We start from the raw sequence: 22,566 nt of genomic DNA, 5'->3' as shown, positions 1-22,566 counted from the left end.
ATTTCCTCTCGTATTTTTCTTGTCGAAAGTTCAGAAACTCGTTTCTCAACAAGCTACATATTAGACGAAAAGGTCAGAGGTAATATAAAAAAAAAAAAAAAAAGGGGTGTAATGTCGGAACGCAGATAGTATAAATAGCGTTAAATATATTAATCTATAATCTTGATTTAAAAAAATGCATAGATAATAAATTACATGGCACATACTTTGAAAATTAATTAATCTTCTAGCAAATCTTATTTTATATCTAAATATACGAAATAACATTGCTAAATATTATAATTAAAAAAGTGAACAATTTCCTTTTAGGAATAAAAATTGTGTTTCCGCTGGATCCGTCCTTTATTTTTCACCAACATGATTATATATGTCGTGTAACAGTATTTGACTTCTGTTCTCTTCAAAACAGCATTTCTTCGGTCTCATCTCGAAATGTTCGGCGAACTCGTTGCACGAGAATGAAGGTTCCCGCAGACAAGGAATCGACATCGTAGGAAACCGTCTGTAGCAAAAATTTTTCTCATTTGAAGACAACAACGCGTTTTTCGTCTCCGATCCAGCGAAACTTTTCGACGTTATCTTTATTCGCCGTTCGGCCTTCGCCACCGTTTTCGAAGACTTTATTTTACCGTGTTACTCATCTTAAATTAATACGTCCCCTTTGATAATTTTCTCTTCCAACTACTTCGTTCTGTTATAATTTTGCGTAATGGAGACGCAATGGAATTGAGTGGAAGGGGCGTTGCAAAGATAATAGCGTATCAAGCGAATACACTTATTCATAAAGTCGGACGTTCGTTCCTTCATGATCTCAACCTGTAGTAACGTCAGTCGTAGGATGATCACACGTAATCCGTGGCTGCCGGCTCTAAAGGTAATTATCTTCCTCCAAAAGGTAAACTCTCCAGAGGAGTTCTCGAAAGCCGTGCATTATGCCTTTCGCTATAATATGTCGACGAGTTTGTATCTTCCTCAAACAACGAAATATACGCTTCACAGATCCGTGCGCTTAGCGTGAAATCTATTATTCAATTTCGTGATATCTCGCTTTATTTTATTTTTTACTTTTATTTTATTTTTTTTTTATTCTCTGACGCTGCGAAGATTATCTCGTGAACGCCACGAAGACATTTCTCTTTCCAACACGTCCACCTTTAGCACCCGCCTACCATTTTTTAAATACACGTCATATTTAATCGCACTTTTAATCTGCAAAAGCTCCGACTGTAATTTCTTGAAGTACGACGAAGTGGTATGTAACGTATTGTGCGCTCTGATTACTATGTCCTTTCTGCAGTAGTTTCGTTTTTCAATAGCACTACAAAATGCAATATCGTTTGTTGAAAATTTTCCCTTCTTCGTCAAATTAATTGCCGGTGTAAAACAAAGTACGTATCGTAAATTAGAAAGATATTTCTTCATTAATTTTTGCTTGTTTATTAATGCCGTTCTTTTATGAGAAAATATCTGTTTTTCGTTAATTTTTCATATTTCACATTTTCCATAAGATAAAGAAAATAAAATTCAATGTAAGCCAGCGTTATTATAAATTTCATGTAATTCGATTTGATTACGTTTGAACTTAGTTGGATTATGGGCTAACTCAGTTCGAAACATCGAACTACGAGGACGAGTGTAGCAATTTGTCGTCTCCACGGGCGGTGTTTAAGCATAATTACGATGATCGAAGAACTTCGATAGGATCCTACCCTATCAGCCACAGACTGCACGATCGTTTCGAGTTTTCAGCTATTCGCGGTTGCATTAAGTGAACGCAGCCGTGACGAACGGCATTCCACCATTCACAAGAGTTCACTTAATGAGAAAATCACAGGAGGCTTATAGTGAAATGTCAATCTAATGATCACTCGTGACAATGACTTTGAACGCGGAATTAATTAGAAACATCTGGGTAATTTTGGGATTTATTAATTGCACAATTTAATCGATAATATACTGTAATGATACAAAATCAATTTATTATATTTGTGTTATTCTATTAAAGTAAAATTAAAAAAAAAAAAAAAAGGGAAACTATAACGCACGAAAGATAAAACGTACTTTCAAGAAACGTCAAATTGTAAGCGCATAGTATAGTATATATTTTTTTAAGCTGATATTTTATTTCCTCTTAGCAGTGTACAAATAAAAAAAAGTCAATATGTTAATTCGATTGAGATTGTATTTGACAATTACACGTTGATCAAGCTAAATCCCGTGTCTCGATCGATCGATGCGGCTTGCGAGTCTTATTCGATAAAGAGAATATCACGAGCGCAACAATAATGGTTCAATATTCTTCTTTTTATCTATAAGCCTCCTTCTTCGCGTGTACGATTCAAATATATGAATCGAATTGCAAGCGGGAGAACATTGTATAGAGAAAATCGTACGAGCTCGTGCCCCGTATTCGTTCGCGTAGTGCATCGTATTGTTCTATCAGAATATACGTTCTGGACGCACGTTTTGCCCCATCCTTAGGCGACAACCTTCCGGTTCGATCCTCGACGTCCACTGCGCCATTTCCGGCGAGATTGTCGAAAGGACCGCGATAAAGTTATATCGTATTTCCGAGTCTCTCTCTCCGTTCGAGCAATACTCGAACTTTCGGTAATTGACGGACCGTGGAGAACGTATCGGCTACTTACTCGTTCGCAAAATTACTCGGACTCCACGCTGTAACGGTGCGCGTTGCGGATGAAACGTAAACTGCCGGTCGAAATTGTTCGCTATAAAATTTGTCTTTTGTTGGAATCGGGCGAAATCCACTTCGCCGAAGAAAAATAGCTTGAGAAATCGATGATTGATAAACCGTGTCTTTTACTTTAACGGGTAACAAAAATTCATATTTGCGTCTGAATATTTAACGTGGATAATAGTTTTACCACGAATCGATATTACATTAAAAGCGAATTACGATGAAACCGCAATCAAGTTACCAGTGGTGCCCTTTGCCAGATTTAGACTAATGCGCGGTTTATCATCGAGAGGATAGACGAACGTCATACAGTCGGATTACCTGGATTTCAGTAGTACCAAAATCGATCCCTCCTCCGCTGTCTCGGAAAACTTGCTGCTGATCCCACTTACGAGAGTCACAGAAACGGCAACAATCCTCGCGATTTGCCGATCCCTTTCTATAACAAAGCTTCGTAAATATTCGATTGTTATATATTAAATTATTTTCAAATTTATGTAACGCGTAATAACAGGCGCGTTAAATTGTTGTATTTTTAGCCCCGGCAAATCTCTCTCGCGTAGCATGAAAATTCTGTAGTTGCCAATATGTCAGAAGCAAATCACAATAGCATCTAACTTGTGCGTTCGGTGCGCATACTGCATTCCGTCCGCGCACCAACATCGCCGACCAATTGTGTCGGATGTCTCTTTCGAAGGCACGGATGTCTGATGGCTCGATTAAAACTTCCTTCGACCTACTTCTCCTCTGTGCCTAGAAATTTCAAAGTTCATCCGGAACGTGCTCCCGCGGTTGCAAAAAGGTCACCCGAAGAATGTATCAATCGGCATACAGTCGCGGTAGCGAATTACCTTGGCAAATTAACGTCTGTTGTTAGAACTAATTGTAATTACAGTTGTAGAACGTACTTGTATAACTCTTCGCATTATTTTTATGCAGATTACGTCTTAGGTCGCGTTTATTCCTCCAGCGCGTCTGTTGTGTGGATGTAACGATCGTTATACTAACGTTACATTGGACCGCAACAAATGCGGCGCTTCACGCTTGGGCGGAAATCGCGGCGAGAAGTTAAAAAAAAAAAAAAAAAAACCGTATCGATATACGTCTAATCGACTCTCTTTTTCTCCTTTATCACGACGACAATGCAGATAGCGTGGAATTCATGGCTTGGAATTACGGCACGGATCGACATACCAAGACCCACCACATTCAAATGCGATCGCACGTGTGCGACGTACGTGTGCGCGGGTGGCGGGAAAGGGTGAGCGGAGGGTTGATGGGCTCGATCCAATTATCGATTCGCAATTTTCGATCGTTTCAAGCGCAAATATTCCGCATAGTGTAGATGAACATCAAAATAGATATTGTTTGAATGGATCAGATTCTCCGTTTACAAAGCTGCTGTTGAAAACTTCGCCACGCAACATCAATTCCATTCAAATTTCTATTGCGATAAACAATTGAGAACGCGCGTAATCGAGTACGCACCCTGATAATATTTATTTATCGTAATCTGATTTTTTTTCGCACGCCTGCGGCACAATCGCAATTAGTTAAATTCACATTCTTTATTTAAACATATAAAAAAATTACAATTCTATCTTGAGTTAACGTTATGTAATTAAAATTGTTAAAGTATTTCAAAAGTTGACGAAAAAGGCCAAAGTGTTTATATAAACGAAGTGTTCTCATAAACGTCTTCGAAAAATAATTTGCATTTATTTTTTTAACCATTTATTAGCGATATATAAAACTGTATATTAATTTTTAAATCGATAGTTCTGGGATATTTTTCTTGCATAGTTAGAAGAGATTTATTTTAGTTCTTTCGATTAAATTGAGATAGCTCGATGGACAGTTATATGTAAAAAAAGAAATAACCAATTTCTTATAAATATTATGCATAATAGTTTTCTATGGATAACTGAGAATTTCCAGATTTGCTTAAGCGGGATAAAAGCACTGACTTTAAAGTTATAAAATCTATCCTTGAAACCATCGTTTGTCCGCGAGCGTATTATAATTAAAGCGGATTAGCCAACGGTATTGTTACCTTTGAGACGAAGACTCTGTCGGTTTCACAAGTTTAGAATATTCTTCATTCGTAATGTCTTTATTTCCAACATTCTGCACATGTTTCCGAAGTCCGTAAAATGCATTTAATTAATCTATTGAGGTCATTAAAAAAGAACGTTACAAAGCTTATTTGAAAAGAATGGCTATTTCTCGAAAACTGAAACAAGTGAAAAATCAACAATGAATTTAATTTTTCCTCTCACGTTATTCTTTCTTTCATTTTTTTTTTTTTTTTTTTTTTTTTTGCTGTACGTTTGTATAATTTTGCAGTACAATTTCTCAGTTATATCTCATAAATCTGAGTTTTTCTATTGATTTTATGTAACTTATAAATTGCGTCCTAAAGCAAAAGGTAAAATTTTACAAATTTATAGAAATAAATATGCCAATTATTATTCAAAATTATCAGACCGAGTGAATATCACTCCATAATTAAGGTTTGTCTAGATCAGATATTTCATGAACTATGTAAACGGTTATCAGCTCGAGTAATCCGCTTTCTTAATCATCTCCGGACTCGATACCGTTAAGTGTTAAAATGGCTAAGCTACCAAATTACGTATACCAAATGGCTCCTGGTTAAGCCGAGTTTGAAGCTTCGCTTAAATTTTAAACGCCGAGCGGAGCTGCCCTAAGTCAGGTTTACTGGACTTAGCCAGAGAATTTGGACCCTAATAATTAATACTGCCCTAAGGATCTAGAATGATGCGTTTAAACATATCACGACGATTAACACAATCCATGTCGACATTTATTAAGAGCTAAGAGAGTACAATATGTATATTTGAAGATAAATAATCAAATTATTAATTAAAAAGCTAACGAAAATTCATGTTAATGAAATAATGAGCAGGTTACAATTTTATACATATTACAAGGAATAGTCACGCGTAAAATTTATAATATTTGATTAACAATTAAAATCACCAGTCTTTGAATAATTACCGGGAAATGGAACATTATTGACGTTCTCTTTTTTTTCTCTCTCTCTTTTATTTTTTTTTTTTTCTATACAGATGTAGTTGACATTTATAACGTAAAATGTGCAATACATGTTCATAGTTTTTACAGAAATCAGAAAAAGCCACCGTTTATATATTAATTAATGTTATTTGAAGCGAATACATTGATGACGTATTTGGAAATGCTCAAGGCATTACCAATAAAAGTTCGCCATTGAAATTTTCCCGCGACACTTAGTTTCGATTGCGTTGAAAGCATTAACGGCGCCAAAGCGTGAATGCTTCTTCCTCTTTTCATCCCTTTTTTGAGAGAATCGCTGTTTTTCCAAACGTAATTGTTATCGCGTCGCGCCAGGAGTTGCTACGTTGCACACGATTTTTTTTAACACGATGTCACGCATCAACGATATGAAACGCCTGCACGTTCTTCAATTATTTGGAGCACGCGGAATTTTTCGGCCTCGCATAGTTTTGTCGTTCAATCGGATATCTGACATTAAAAGCATTTATGGGTCGTTGGAACCACCGAGCGGTCGATATCCGTTTTTTAAACCAGGGAAAAGTTTTTTATCCCTCCCCCTTTTTTTTTTTTTTTAGTAATCTGTAGACCCTTTCGAGCCCTCAACAAACGCAAGCTTCACGAGGAATTTTAGTAGAGATTTGTTTTTATTAATATTAAGTAATATTTCACGACGATATTATAATTACGCGTATTTTAATAACATTAACATTTTTAATTATTATTATTTTGTCGATAAATAGATATAATCATATAACGTGTAGGTAAATAGAGAACAGCTAACGATTTATTCAACGCGGACGTTTCGGAATAAGTGGAATAACACAATTCAATTCGATGCAATAGAAATATATGCCGCCTGTGTATATTTGTTAATATTCATCTAAGTACCTCGGTAGAAGTATTTCGCATTCGTAGTCAGGAAAAAAACTCCAACGTTAAATCGATACTAGAGGAAAACAGTTTTAATTAGATTTTTCACAACTTGATCGGAATGTTGGCTTTGTAAAAATAAAACTTTAACAACAGTTTTTAATTACATAATACAACATATTCAAAATAGTAAAAAAAGAAGAAAAGGAAAAAAGAAAAAAGAAAACAAATTAAAGTAAAATAAAACGAAAAAAAGGTTGACCCGTCTATATATCATTTACCGAAGCAGCAATTCTCGAAAGCGTAAGTACTTCCGTGGGGCGGCGATTTATGATGTTTTAGTCAGGACGCTCCTCGGAGCGTTGACAGGAAAAAAAAAAAAGGAGAAGGGGGGGAAAGAGCGCAGGAAGAATTATATCCAAAAACCGAGGATCTTTGACCTAATGCACGCTTCATCGCTCGCGAACCGGCGAGACCGCCTTCTCCCCTGTGAGATAATGGCCTCTGGCAAATTCGGATTTACACGCGGCTATTCACCGAGCGATTGGAAGCGGTCCAACGTAGCACGCGTGCTACGTTTTATACCACCGACATTTTTGCCTTTATTTTCAACAACGATCCGCCGCGATATTTTTACAGTCGCAACTCCGCGCACGAGATTACGTAAACATCGCGTTTCAGCTTCTCGCGACGCGAAGAAGAGGCGGCGTGATGAAACGACTTGAGCACGCTGCGCGTATATATATCGAAGTCCCCGGCGCTGCCGTTAATATTTCCTGAATATCTGACTTCTCTTCGTATCACCGAAGCTACATTTCTTTCATAACTCGCTAAGTGGAATCGAATGCTCTCGCTTTTATTCGGTTACGCTATTAATCAATAAAACAACAAGCTATTTATTAATGTATTAAGTACCTGACTGTAATTTATTAATTACACGGGATTGCGAAAATTAAAGTAAATGAGGCAGCTGATGAAATTATATTTAATTTCACAGAATAATTTTTATATTATGAACTTTATGCACGAAGGCAATCGTCCTTCAAGGGATTACGTTCTGGGTCTCTTTGCTTCATTATTTCAGCGTCATTTACGTAGTTATTACGTCTGTTCTTACCTTCCATTCGGCTAAATCGCATATCATATTGCCAAAGCGCGAAGACGACAGTCTTCAGGAAATTGACATTACTAGCGTCGCCTGTTTTCCAGCACGTCCCGGAAAATGGCGGAGCCGAGCAGCCTCAAGCGGCGTTAGAGCCGAACTCAAAGCGGAACTCGGAAAATGACAAGGAGACGACCGAGAAAGGAAGCGCGTATCGCGCGCGGTCGCGCAAGTGTTCTCATCAGTATGCAAAACGTGAAGCCCCGCTCTCGGGCTCTAAGGGATGAGAACGCGCGCGTGGTTCTCTTGTGTTCTCCATTTGCCCGACCAGGAACCACACGCCGGCGGTTCCGTTCAGCTGAAACCATCCGCCCGGGCTGCTCCGCTCCGTCGCGAACTCTTCGCTTCGCCTTGCGCATCTTTGTGAGCGGGTCGCATCGTAGACGCGAGAACGTCGGGCATTGTCGTACGCCGAGCACGCGTGTCCCGTGCGTCGTGCTGTGCGTGCACGTCATCGTCGCCTTGCACGTAGCGTAATTATCCACGCGCCGTTCTTTCCCGCCACTACTTGTCTCGCATACCTCTCTCTTTCTCTGCCTCACTTCTCCCGCATTTCTTTCGCCTCTCCCGCCTCCCCCTCCCCCCCCGCGAAACGATTCCTTCTCCCGTCGCCTCGAAAACTACTTCCTTGTGTTCCGATACTTTCCGGGACTTCGCGCCAGCGAGATTTTATCTTGCTTCTCCTCGCGAATGTCCCATCCCGGATTTCTGCAATTTGTTTCTTGCGAGTTGCTTGCTTTGTAAGTTCTGCTCCGCGGACCTAATTGAATTACGAACATTTCAACGGCGCAATGGATAAATGGGCCGCACACAGGAAGCGAAATTTAAATCGTTCCGCAATTGAATTTTTATGTAGAAATCTGGTTGGCGCTCTCTATCCTATTTTCTCAATTTGATTACTTTGCAGTTTGCGCGCGCTTCCACCGCGTTCGTCTAAGTTGTAAGATTTTCTCCTCCTTTTTTTTTCTTCTTCTATTTTTTGGGCTTTTTTTTTTCTTAATCCTCCGGTCTCCCCGCGGGCCACGGTCGGTGCCCCACCCGGGGCATCTTTGATGTTTTAATGAAGTTAGTTTGCTAAGAAACAACGTCGACAGAGATTCCTATCCCTTCTCTTCGCGCGCGACTCGAGATGGGGTTACATCGTGTCATTCGTGTCACCAAAGAGATCCTCACGTCTTCTTTCTTCTCCGCGAACGAGCGAAGCTGGCTCTCTCCGCTACGCGACGCCGGGGAACCTCGGCATCTCGTATTTCTCTCGTATTCTCGGATTGCGAGCTTCACGCTCTTCTGCGCAATTTACGATAAACTCTTTTCATCGAGGTCGGCGAGATGCGCCGTACCCGCGTTTTAAGCACGAACCCGAGTCCTTTCCGAACGCTCGTAACTTTTTCCTACGCGCAATGCGGCTATCACAGCTGTTTCTCACGATTACTGCGGCCATTAATAAGTTTCAGATTTCATGTTCTTTTTCTTTTTTTTTTTTTGTTTGTTTTTTTATTTTTAAAAGTTTCAGCGCTAACACGTTTGCTTTTCGTTCTGCGCGTTTTCGAGGGGAGTCAATGCGCACGTATTTCTACCTTGCGCTATGGCTATCTTTATTTAGCTCCGACATATTCGCTGAACGGTCAAGACTAACGAAATTATCGTGTATGGTGCGTGCCAAATTGTACATATTTGCATTCTCAGACGAGCGCACAGACTCGATGCACCCGTGATTCAGTTAGTCGGCCGTCCTTTTGTATCGCACAATGGGAAGTGCGACAAAGCCAACGATGAATTTCGGTCTCCGTGCGTCTGGTCGGGTTTATTCCCGCTGCTATGTAAGAAGGCAGGCGAACTCTAAGGACGTCGAATGTCCGCGAAGAGAAGCGGTGTACGGATAATGGTGAAAAATAATTGGACTGTTCGGGTGTTCAGGCACTTTCAGTAGTCGCCATTGGGCACAAAGGAAAAGAAAAGACTCCCCTTGACCTGCATCCGAAAATTGGAGGCCCACTCCTGCCGGCAGATGAGCAAAGTTCCACCTGAAATCGACAATGTTTGTCGTTCCTCGTAAACTTTGACAAAAAAATTATTTATTAAAATTATTTACGCGAAAATCGAACGGGAAATATTTTTCGGCGTTTAATGCGTCGCTCTCGTTCGCGTCGCGATGCGATACGTACGAAGGGAATTTTAAAGCTTTCATAAAACACATATATGCGTTTCCGATCAAACGCGTTCGACGGCAACGGAAATTTACTACATTAAATCGATACTTTTTTTTTGTTTTTTTTTTTTATCTTCCGGCTATGTATGGATAATCGCGGCGGGGGATAGCTTTAGAGGAAATCTAGATTCCATTAGTTTTGCAGCGGAGGCTACGGCACGAGTTTAAATAGAAGCTAGTATCAATAAAACAAAAATGTTCCGAACGTTGATTGGTCGGCCTCACGCATTCGGCATCGATTGCGCCTCCAGCAGATGCGAAGGAGATAGGAGATCGGGGGTTTTTGTTTCCCTCTGACCTAGTTCCCCGCTTTGCATCTCCGGAGTCGACGGGGTGGGCGGACCGGAACACACCGGATTTTAATTTACGCCAAGTGTCAGAGGCACACGGATAATCGAATGGCATTACCGCTATGGTTGGCGCAACGTGTAACGCAATAAAGGCAATCGATGAAAGCCCGGTGACCCGAGACCACTGTTGGTCCTCGATTAGTTTAGATCGGCCGAGATCAGAACCGCATGCGGAATCCATAATGCTGTCACTGCGAAAGAATGGCATGCCGAGATTGCTTGTCGATTAACGCGAAAACTCTCGGTTGTCGAAATACGCGGCTCGAGCGTTTAATCAGAATGCGAATGAAAAATGTTCAAGATCTTACGTTAAGCATTAACATTTTTTTTTAACCGCGGCGACATAATTCTGGAATATTAATTATAAATAAATGTGTACACTTGCTGATTTTTCCGAGAGCTGTTAAAATTGACGAGACAGAGTTGCGCGAAACTTTATGAGTTCTTAATAGACGGTAACCATCATCCCTTATTTCGAAAGTAATATTTTATTAACATTGATTTTACTTTGAGCTAAACTTTGTTCGTGTTCGGAAAGCGAAGTGTCTAATCTTCCTAAAGTTGAATGCATATTAACTTTTAAGTAATTAAGTTATAACGCTTAGAGTTTCAAATTTGCCCGCATCAAAGTGAAGAATGTAAAATTCGCAGATGAAACAAATAGAAACTATCATGCTTTCAATTGAACTTAGTCGCTATTAAATTCAAACCGGTACAGTTGACAATATTATTTATTAATAATTAAGTATCAAGAATCTTAAAAAATTGACAGATGCTATTTTCTAAATAGCTTATTTCTAAATAAAAAGAAAAAGAAAGAAAAGTACCGTCTTTGAGAGCGTAAAATTTTGCACCGCAAAGCGACCTGATCAAGTCTTTTGCCTGCAAACATTACTTTGGCAGTGACATTTTTTTATCCACGTAGAGATAGGAAAAATGCACGCCGTCCGTTTTTTAATCCGATTTCGTTTATCGGAAAAGGTAGAAACTGCTGGCCGGCGTGAGTGTAAAAATTGTTCCGCCGAGCGGAAATGGCACACGGTCCGAATGTCGAAGAGGATTACGCGGCGCAAAGTTGCGTGGGGGTTCGTAAATTTTTCAGCTTCTCGATTGTCGTGGAGGGCTGCGCCTAAGCTTTTCCAAAATGCACGTAGCTGCTGTAGATTATCGAAAGAAACTTATTTTTAACAAAGATTTGCGTAGACTTTCTTCCGATGTTCTGTAATTTTTTTTTTTTCAAACCAAAGTAACGAATTTTTATTTACTTCACCGTGCCTCTGAAAAAAATTTAATTGTCCGCGATGTCCTCGCGGTATGGCAAAATGCGAAGCTATCTAATCTCGACGTCGATAGACGTCGGAAAGAAAAGTCTTATCACTGTTAATTATGCGATTCTATTCCGCGAAATTGCAAAGAGGAGTTCAGCCGGAATGCAGCGGCGAGAAAGGTCCCAAGAGCAGCTTCCTTCGTCCCTTCGGTCGGCATTCGCCGAACAACTTTATGGATGTAAATCCAAGAGCGCTGAATCGACTTCGCCAAACCGAAAGATACCGCCCGTCTTTCGCGGTGGAAAGACGACGCTCGGGATTCTTATCGTTAATGCGGAAGCAGGAGTAAATAATTTACCTGAGGAACACTGATTCGATGGCGCCGTCGAAGACTTTCTTTTGGCGCGAGAGCGCTCGCTTCCTCCCAATTCCATTCTCGGCCGTTCTTTTCGCTCGACTACTCGTGACTTCCTCGACTCGAGAGAGCGAAGAACTCCCTTAATTCATTGTGCTTCTATCGACGTACTTTTGCTATTCCCCCGGACACCGTTGGTCTAGTTGAAAGAGCAAAAGCACATCCAGGACTGTCGAGTCGTGATTCGTCGGGTAAACGGGAAAGTAAATGATGTCGGACGATCGGTTGTGAGAATCGTTCCGATTTCCAACGACTGGTAGACGAAATCTCGGTACACTTACAGGGCATGAAGGTTTTCGTTTGAACGAATCTTTTTAAGAAATCTCACTTTCGTGACTATGAAAATTTCAGTGTTGAAAACAATAGAGAAATCTAAATTACGAATTAAAAATTTCGAGCTTTCAAATAAATTTATTTCTGATTAAAGTATGGTAAAAATTATTTTGATATAATACGCAAATAATATTAATACAATAATTTATTTTAATAGTTAAAAATCTGTAACTTAAGAAAAAGAGATGCTTTTCACGTATATACATATATAGAATAAAGTTCAGATATCGAGATACATAGAATGAACAATAACGCATTCGCCGATACGTGCCAAGAAATAAATAGCCGAGAGTGCATTCTAAAGTTTTCCATGTCGGATTTCAATTGGGAGGAACATTTCGGCCGCGTTATTGATGGTGCACAACACCTAATGTATAAAGCCACGGGTGAAGTACGCGCGGCTGGTTTTCTCTGCGGAAGGTGGTCGAATGTGGTGGAACGACGTGCATAAGGTGCCATCCTGTGGAAAATTCCGGCCGAGCCGCGGCGGGCGGGATGCTCGTAAGGTACGGCGAAATGTTGGAACGACCAGGAGCCGTTGCATTTTTATCCTGGATGGTGCCGACGCAGCAGATGAAAGCGGTTATGTCGGCTCTCTATTGCCGTCCTTTGTCTCCCTCCCCGCATCCAAGACGTTCCTTAACAGCCGCGGCGACTCCATCCCCCGCGCCGTTCCCTCCCTCTTCTTTTTCCGTCCCCCGTCATCTTTTCCGCTTCTTCCTCTTTCGCGACCTCAAAGCCAGCTCTATTTTAGGCCATCCGAGGTATATTCGGGCACACTGGCGTACGACCAAACGCCGTGATACACCGCCACCCTCCCTCCCCCACGGCAACATGTCGTATAACGTGTTGTGCCGCATGGCGAATCCCTCTCGCTCTAATGTTATTGCCAAACCAACCTTTCCTCACGACGCTGCAACATTATGTAGCTGTGCATTCCACTAAGAGCAGATTCCTCTGCGTTTTCCGAGGTATTTTCTCTTGAAAGGAAGTCCATTTGGGATTTAAATGAGATTATCACAATCGGTCGTAGCGATTGTTTTTGTATCATCGCGCGTGAAAATATCTGTACGCCTTACAAAAAAAAAAACATTTGTAGTTTGCTGGATTTTTGAATTTATTAAAGGTTTAATAATTACTGCGGAGGGAAAAAAAGAGAGGGGAGGGACAATATTATATTTCATTGTTTGAATCAACCCTTTTTTTTTTTTCTGGCTTTGCAGTGAAATGCGCAATCGCTTTAATACACTTGGCAAATAGCATTTTATTATTGTCGTAGAATTATTGACATCCGAGTTGGCCGGTGACTTGCCATTTGTTGAAATATAATTTTGTATATAATTAATTATTAGCCGCGAATGTAAAATTGCGCTTAATGTCTACGCTTTCGGAAGCCCGAAATTTATTCCATTAATAACACAAATGTTGCGACGCGAAAATTCATAAATTAGCTTTTACTGCCGATTATAGCCGGCTATAGAAGATCGATTCTTACACGATTATTTTCAGCTATAATTAAATTTAAACATATGAATTTCCGCGGCATATTTACACACGGCGCCGGCAAGCTTACTTTTGTTTAAATAGACGCGTATATATTGCAATCGTATGTAATTAAATTCTTAGGAATAATTTATACCACCGTGTCGCACAAGCGTACGTTACACATGAATCCTGTCAAGCATATCCTTTCTGTATTCAACGTAAGGAATCTTTAGTTAATTGTAATTTCGCTCATTCCTTACAATGCCGCTTACGTATAAGCATATTACATTACGCGTACGTGTCGTACAATCCGTTACCTCCTTTGTATTCATGAACGACTGCGATTTGGCTAGAACGTGCTTCTTTAGAAACGAAAGCAATTGGAAGAAATAGAACATTAATGCAGTGCGTTATTCAATACGAAAATATTCGTCGTATCGATTATCCTTTGCGCGTTCGCGGGTATTAACGAGCCTGACTTTTCCGCTTCTCTCTTGCGTGACCTCAGATACCTTTTTTTTTCTTTTTTCTTTTTTTTTTAGAATCACAGGATACGTCGCGCAAAGATTTACAATGATATAATGAAGCGTCGGATTATTTTTATTAAAAACGAGACGCTCCATTAAAACGCCCGCGCAGGAACGCAAAACCGATGATCAAATACGTCAAATGCATCAGCCTGCGAATCAGGACGATAAAATCGGGGGAGAAGCAAGTCGCGGACGCGCGCGTATCAGTGTACCGCGGTATTCCGCCGTCGATTTAATTACCGATTAATCTAGACTTCTTTTGTTCCCTTTGAATAATGTCTACGTTCGCCCGACCAGAGATCGCTCGTGTATCACCGCGCTTGTTTTAATAACGACGATAAATCTCGAGTCCCGCAGCCACGCCGACGGAATATTCGAAGCTACGCGCCATTGCCTTCTTTTTTTTGTCGTCCAGATTATTGGACTTTCTCGCAGTCTCGATGTCACGTCGATGGGACATTCTCGATTGTGTTCGACGGCATTGCTTGATGATGAATCGAAGAAAAAAATAAAGAAAAAAAAAAAAAGGAATCCGTATGATTTAATTCCTGAGCTGGAAAGATATACCGAAAGGATGCTCCTTCAGAGCATTTCTAGATATCTTTTTCTTAGAGTTTAAAAGTGGATTTACTTCGGGCAAACTTTGAATTAACTTATCAAATAGAGATTACGAGACTGCCGTCAGAATCATTGCGGTATTGCTTTAAAAATGTAATAATTAATTATCGCAATTACAATTGCTTCGCAGATTAAATTTATAATTATAAAAACGCGAGATTAAACTCAACATTGTCACAGTGGCGCGTGATTCCTGTCGTTAAGCGTAATGTTAAAATGTAAAGTGTCAACTTGTTGCAAGCTGATGTAGCGGATGCCTCGCGTTTTTGCGGCCACCAATCGATGGCTTTTTAGATACCTCGAAATGGCAACAAATCATCAAGGCGTATCGTTTATTCTCAGGCGCTTCTCGGCAAAGCTAATACACCGGTGAGGCATCTCGCGAAATAGCCAATGGGAAAATGGTAACTGGGTATAGAACGGAAATGACTACCAGCCGATAACCGGATATCTAATATCCGACCGTTTGGCCGGCCGAGTGCTGAAAAATATGAGAATCGGATAAGCACTGTCCGGTAACCATATTCATCGGATTGCACCTTTTGCTCTGGTGATGCTGCACTCGCAAAAATTTCGATTCGTCTTTGAGACTGAATATTCCATTAGAAAGGCTCGATGAACGTATAAGAAAGTGCATGTTGGAGAAATGGATAGGTTTCAGTTATTATTATCACATTTAATTAACACGGTGGCAAAAGATATGTTCGTACGAGTATTTAATTATAGCAAATTTTGATAATTATTATATAGATAATTAAAAAAAAAAATAATTAAACATTAATTGATAAAAAGAAAGTAAAATTTTTGTTACAAATTGTTTAATTTTATTTATTATTGTTATTATAATTATAGTATTGTATAGAATACGTTTGAAGTGCGTCAATGCTATAGCATTTTAAAACGAGAAGAGGAGAATGCTGATCATTGCTGAAACGGTATCACTGAAACGGTATCGATGATAATTAATAATAATTGCGTGCCGCTCGAGTAATCGAGTATCCATTAGCGCCATTACGCCCATCGTCGCGTTACCACCCTTCGCGCCGCATGTTCTCGCTTCTGCTTCATTAACTTTATTATCATCATGTCGTAATGTATTATTATGTATTACATGACACGTTACATGCTCGGGTAATGCGGAACGAGGAAAAATAAGTCACAACGAAATATACTGATTTAGCGTTCGCCTTGTAAGACTTCTCGGATTTTAAGACCGTACCGTTCGGCGTTCTACAATCTCACATATCGGCTAAGCGACACCACCCTGACAAATGAGCGTTATCAATCGCGTCTGGCAACTTTACGCTCCCCGAGAGCCGCTATTATCGCATGCGCGTCCGTAATCTGTGCTCAAGACGAAGAATTTTTGCGAAATATAAATTCCGCATCTCCGTTCGTTTGTTCAAAATATTATACATATAAAAAATCATTTTTTTCTTGCTTTTTTTTTTCTTTATTCTAATAATCTGTATTTTTTTATTTAAGGTTTCCTGGATGAGGAGTAAGGATCTTCATATCCTCACCTCGGGAGATTTTTCGTTCAGCTCGGATGCACGATTCGGAGCCCAGCACACCCCAGGCAGCGACGCCTGGACCCTCAGGCTGGATAACGCTCGAAAGACGGATTCTGGCAAGTACGAGTGCCAGGTCAATACGGAACCGAAGATCATGTATGCAGTGCAGCTCTCTGTGCGAGGTGATTGTCGTTCCACTTCACATTTCGTCCTTCACGTTTGCTCCCCCGTACGACGGATTTGCGACAGAAAGATATTTGATATTTTTTTACTTACAATTAGACAAATAAAAATCGCAACTTTAATTTAAACTCTTACAAAAATTTGAACGTACTCGCGCAACAACGTAGTGCAATTACGCAAACGCGTAAAATAAGAAATAAAAAAAATCTTACATTTGAAGCGCATTTATCTTGAAGATCGAAGGAACGAAACAACTTCCTGATTAAAAATAAATAATCAACGGCAAAAAAGAAACTCGATGAAATAATTTAATTTTTATCAAGCTAGATTTTGTAATTAAATTACAGTTTTCGTCTTTCCTTGTTTCGTAATGACACAATCGTGTTTTAACGTTATATGCTTTTGTATTTTCAGATCCAGATAAACCGGAGGGCTACGACGAGCCGCATTCTCAGCAGACGCGTATAAGTAAGTGTATATACCATGATGCATATTTCTGGCTTGTGCGTTTGTGACATGTATGAGCGTGACGTTCCTTTAGTTCCAGCCCATGCTGATCGAATCGGTCGTATATTTAAAGTCACGGCTAAACCGTTTTCTGTATTAAAACTGAATAGACTATTAATTTGAATGGCAATAACCATTTAAAAGAATATAATTACTTATTTATTTACAATAACAAGTAAATTATTTTTGCATTACTTTGCTTCACGATAATATTCAACAATTCAGTCAAACTTTTATGATTATGGTAATTTATAAAGTTTTTACCCTGTGCTTTGATCGCATTTGCTAAAATTTGTTAAACTGCGTGAATTTCACTTTAAAAGATTTGTACCTGCTAATTATATCTCACATTTTCGCACGATCGAGATTAATTATCGAAATTTATACGGCTGTGCATGCGTATTTGCATTTTGTTGTGATTCTAATTTCTCTGGCGCTAAACTTATTTCACTGTCTGTGATATCAGCGATAATATTTTCCGCAGACTTGCATAATTAATTTCCCGCGTAATCAGCATTAGCCGAATCGGGCGAGCGCGGCGTGTATAAAATGGAGCGCCTGTATCGCGCAGTTTGAAATTATATCATGCAAATTATTTTATGAATTTCTTGATCGGCACGAAACTCGGACAAGCGTACAATTATGCAATCAAAACTTGGTTGAAAGTTCCACAGGCCGCGGTTAGCGGATAAGATGCATTCGCTTTTTATTTATTTTTATTTTTTTTCTTTTTTTTTTTTTCTTTTCTTTATTTTTCCTTCTTTCAAATTCATCCATTTCTGCATTCTATCGGTGTGCGGAACGAACACCTCTACAATAAAAATTTGTCACCGGTATAAATTTGCAAAATTCCCTCGAGTGCAAAAGGTTGACCCAGTTAAGTAGACTAAAGGATTTAAAAATATAACTTTCATCGCCGACGACTGGCAATTTCCGTTTTGTTTCGCCACTCGGAAGGCGACGGGACCGAAAGCACTGGTTGAATCGTCGTTAAGATTGCATCAGATGGAAAAAGCGCGATTAATCAGCCGCGAGGTACAGCGCTAAGCTTACTGATAATTATCAAGCAAAGAAAGCGCGCGCGCGCTTTCTTGTAATACAATCATTACAAATGTAAGGCGTCCACTGTAAGGTATCACTGTCGTCATTAATTTTCTTTTTAGTAGTTTACTAGACAATATTTTTGCGATCGTGGATAACACAATTAATTGTTAAAGATTTAAAGAAAGGATGAAATTTATTAGACACCTAAGAAACAAATTTTAGATTAGAAACACGATATTAAATTATTACATTACTACGTTAATGCGGGAAATGTGAGACCCACGAATTACATAATAACCGATATAAGCACGTGGGCGAGAGATTAAGTTGAGCTTTTACATGTGTAACATTACAACGTATGTTTAAAACTTGCGCAATGCCTGTTTACCGCTTTAGATGGTCGGTGGGGAAACTTTTGGGCGAGTAAACAGCGTTATTTCTGTTGTTCACCGTAATACTCTGTGAAACTCCAGCGAGTGCATTATATGAAAGTTTATTATCAGATCTGCATAGCGTACGTGTGTAACTGGCGAACTGTTTCGACCATTTCGAATCTAATTCTCATATCGGCAATATTTCGATATTTGAAGGTGATAGTTCGTAGTGCAAACGTTAAACAGTTTCCACCGATTAACCGCGGCTTCAGTACCACGTATAATTTTATTGCGATATTTCGCGACGCGTAAACGTTATTATTGTAAATGGGAAACGAACGCGAGTCGTACCGTAAATGTGAACGAAAAAAACCGGCAGGGTTGTTTCAAATGTTAATGAAATATCACGTCGAAGGATTAACAAGCCAGGCGACGACATCGATAACGTATCGCGTCTTTCGTATATGTATTAATAAACTCCGGCGTGTTCGCGTCGCGGTACACCGAAACACCCTTTAAAAAATCATTAGAAGCCGCTTTTTATTTTTCGCGCGGGCCCGAGCGACATCAATCACTTAAGGATAAGTGCGACACCGTCCTGGCTTTGACGCTCGTGATCCGTCGTCGTCGATTCTTCTTGCGAACTTTCTTCAGCCGCGCTTCATAATTCTTTTTAAGTAACGTCGTTTTATTTCAGACATGTCGCCCGCTCTCTTGACGCCTTCGATGCTCCGGACTCTACACTTTTTTCGTTTACGTCGGAGCGGCAGATTACGAGCGGCTGCGTTTCCTCGATATCGGGGGAGCTTATTCTCGATACCGTCGTTCAAAATCATTGGCAAGAACTCGTGAATGTTGCAGAAGTGCGACTTGACGTTGATCGCGCGTTTCTTGATTTTTTTTCTTTTTTTTTTTCTTTTTTTCTTTTCTCGATCTTTGCTCTCGTTCCGCGCATCCGTGCGGAAATACGAACTCGCAAATTAATTAATTCAACTGGCTCTCCGAACGCCACCGTTCTTTCTTTCCAGCACTGTGATATTTTCTTTAAATCTATTTTACATTTGTACTATCAACTTAAATGGCAAAGTTCCGACCGGGAATATTTCTTTTTGTATATCGTACGTGCTTTTGCCTCCAGTATTCCTATATACAGTTTCACTCGACTAATAAATATACTCGCGTAACTTTCTTCTTTCTCCTTTGTTCGCCATATATGCGGGACTTAAAAACAGTCGCAGATCGTTACCAACTATATTATTCAAGTTGCGTAACGGATAAATAACAGAAACGAAGCAAATGGAAGTGCGGCGTGTTACGTGTACGCTCGTAATAAGTCACAACGAGTAATGACTTAGCGAGTTAATTATATTACAATATTTAATTTAATTACAGTAAATAATTAAAAATCGTGCGTACTTTAATCAAATCCGATCTGCATTTGATATATTAATATAAATTTGTGACTCGGTGTCATAGGATCTTGAGAGAATTTATTTGCAAAGTTTCCAAAAAACGTAAAAAAAAAAAGCGAGCGAGACCACTTGCGCAAAAAAAAAAAAGAAAGAAGGAACGTCGGCGAGTGAGTTTACAGTAATAACAGCATAACATAATATTTCGCTAGAGGGAACGCAGTCGTCGTCGGATTCATTTAAGTCTAATAGGATTATCCTTAATCCCGCGGTCCTGCCGTGGCTTCTTCGTATCCTTTTCTTCGTCGGCCACCGAGAGTTCAGAGTTCTAAGGGATAGGGGTTGAACCGCTAAATGAGTCTCGACCGCGGTCCTCATACTGAATAATGTATACGGGCCTCGATATTTTTATACGAAACTCCACTCTCGGCCATTTTTCTTTTCCGCTTCGAGGCTGATGGTGAATTATTAATCTAATCGGAGAGAGCTTACGCTTCGGTTACTAAGATCGGTTGCAGAAAATATAAGTTTCGCCGAGCGAACGATGTTAATGCTATTATTATCGGACGGCACTCTTGACGATGTTCGTTCTGTAATACATACTCGATTAAATCCACCGTAGTGTAACTGTCGGCACGTCGAGTCCTCGTTATTTATTTCGCAACACCTCACGTACGTATTTCTCAGATTTACGTGTGCTTAATTTCAAAGGAAGTTGCGTATTTTCAGATACGTTACTAAAGAAAATTGTGTGCGACGTGACGTGTCACAAAAAAAAAAAATAAATAAAAAAGAAAAAGAAACGGAGCTTTATTACGCAGCAAAGTTCGTAATGGGAAGCGCGTATGCAATTTATCGTGTGTGATAGGAAACTGAAGGGTTTTCGAGGCGGGGTATAATTTACGATAGACATCGCGGAGACCGGTGCACACGGTGGTGCATTAAGCGAATACTTGTTCCCGCTTTCTAAATAAAAGTGTATAAGCTCGACGCGGCGCATCTACGTATGTATGAGGGTGTTACTGCTACGGGTTTTTTTTACCACCTCAGCTTTTTCTACTTTGTGCCGCGTCAGCATAGCACCGGCGCAACGAAAGTGGATCTAACGCTGGCATTAATTAAAATCATTACATAACATTCGTCGAGCACCCTTGACGGTGCGCGCAAAAGCGCCCACCCTCGCCAACTGCAGAGAGCGTTCCTTTCCATCGGCGAGAGATCTAGTGCGTTAATCTCGCTCGTTGAGATATTAAAACCGAGGACGGATTGCATCAATTAGAGGGTATTCACGATACGTCACACGCTTGTTATGTTGTCAATTAAAAAGCTGTAAATCCTTTTGCGCGCATCGCCCTTTGTTCGCCATTTCGACATCATTTGCCGGGATTTAATGAAAACCTCTTTGTGAATTAAAAATAACATATACGCCGAGTATCTTTGAACAGTATTCTCCTCCATTTATCCACGTTTTTTTTTTTATGACGTAAGTTAATGTAAATAATGTCTGGACACGGAGTAAAATTTGATGAGATGGATACACGGGATTTTCATTATCGCCTGTTTAATTTAAATATGTAGAAATGCCAAGAATATATTTCACATTTTAACAATTAATTTATTAATTAAATCGAATCCGTTTGACAAATATATGTTTCAATAATTATTGCCAATTGTATTACAATTAACGACCACAAACTATTTTTAATAAATCAAAGGATTGCTTACTTATCGCGCACATTATACTGTTTTTTTTTTCTTTTTATAAGTAAAAACATCATAATTTTGTACATCCATCAAACATACGTAACGCATTAACAACATTAAAAATATTTTGCGTAAAAGAATCGATACTGCGTGCCTTGCTACTGAACCGTGTACAACCCAGCTTGCAGTTTTTAAAGCATCGCCTCGATTAGGGGATCTCTATTGCACTTCCGTTTCAAATCAAGATCGGGAGCCGCGTCTTTGGTCAGGAAATTCGCGATCGCATGGTGGCGCATCGTGGTTACCCTCAGCCATCGAATATGCGCGTAATCTTGTCACGACGCGGTCATACAATTGCTTCAACCGCCGCATGATATTTGTCCGAACATGACTTCCAGGCTATGAGAGCACAGCGCCGGTGGCGGACATAATGGGTCCCCGGGAGCAAAGGGTGCCATCGGGCTCGACGATCACCCTGAGGTGCGTCATATTGTCGCCGTATCAGACCCGTCCCATCAGGGGTGTACAATGGCTCCGGGATAACAAACTCCTAACATTCCAGGTAATGCAACCTCAGCTGGATGCGCGGGGCCGTCCTAATGAAATTTCTGTTTGACGACCGGGAATCGGAAGGGAAAGAAAAAAAAAAAAAAAGGGGCGCTCGTATATCATCACCCGACGCGAAAGGATGTGGGTCATATGGCCCGTGTCTTCCAGCATTTTTGTTTGCGTGGTAGCCTGCGTCGGCTGTTTCTTTTGCGCGATACGTAATGGCTGGGATGCTGATCGATTTGGCAGTCGACACGGTTTTGCCACTGCGAGACTGCGCGCGA

General features: G+C 40.1%; 1 protein-coding gene across 2 annotated transcripts in view; it reads left to right on the top strand.

Annotated features, from left to right (window-relative positions):
* LOC139111859 (zwei Ig domain protein zig-8) overlaps positions 1-22,566 on the top strand; it is a 60,927-nt gene that overhangs the window by 29,697 nt on the left and 8,664 nt on the right. For both annotated transcript variants that reach the window (XM_070672420.1, XM_070672421.1), the window contains exons 3-5: positions 16,484-16,694; positions 17,110-17,163; positions 22,132-22,295. In XM_070672420.1, coding sequence (XP_070528521.1) covers positions 16,484-16,694; positions 17,110-17,163; positions 22,132-22,295 — 429 coding nt within the window. The remainder of the gene's footprint in view (positions 1-16,483; positions 16,695-17,109; positions 17,164-22,131; positions 22,296-22,566) is intronic.

Source organism: Cardiocondyla obscurior, linkage group LG25 (assembly GCF_019399895.1).
Source record: "Cardiocondyla obscurior isolate alpha-2009 linkage group LG25, Cobs3.1, whole genome shotgun sequence".
NCBI lineage: Eukaryota > Metazoa > Arthropoda > Insecta > Hymenoptera > Formicidae > Cardiocondyla > Cardiocondyla obscurior.
This window is presented reverse-complemented; position numbering and strand designations above follow the sequence as displayed.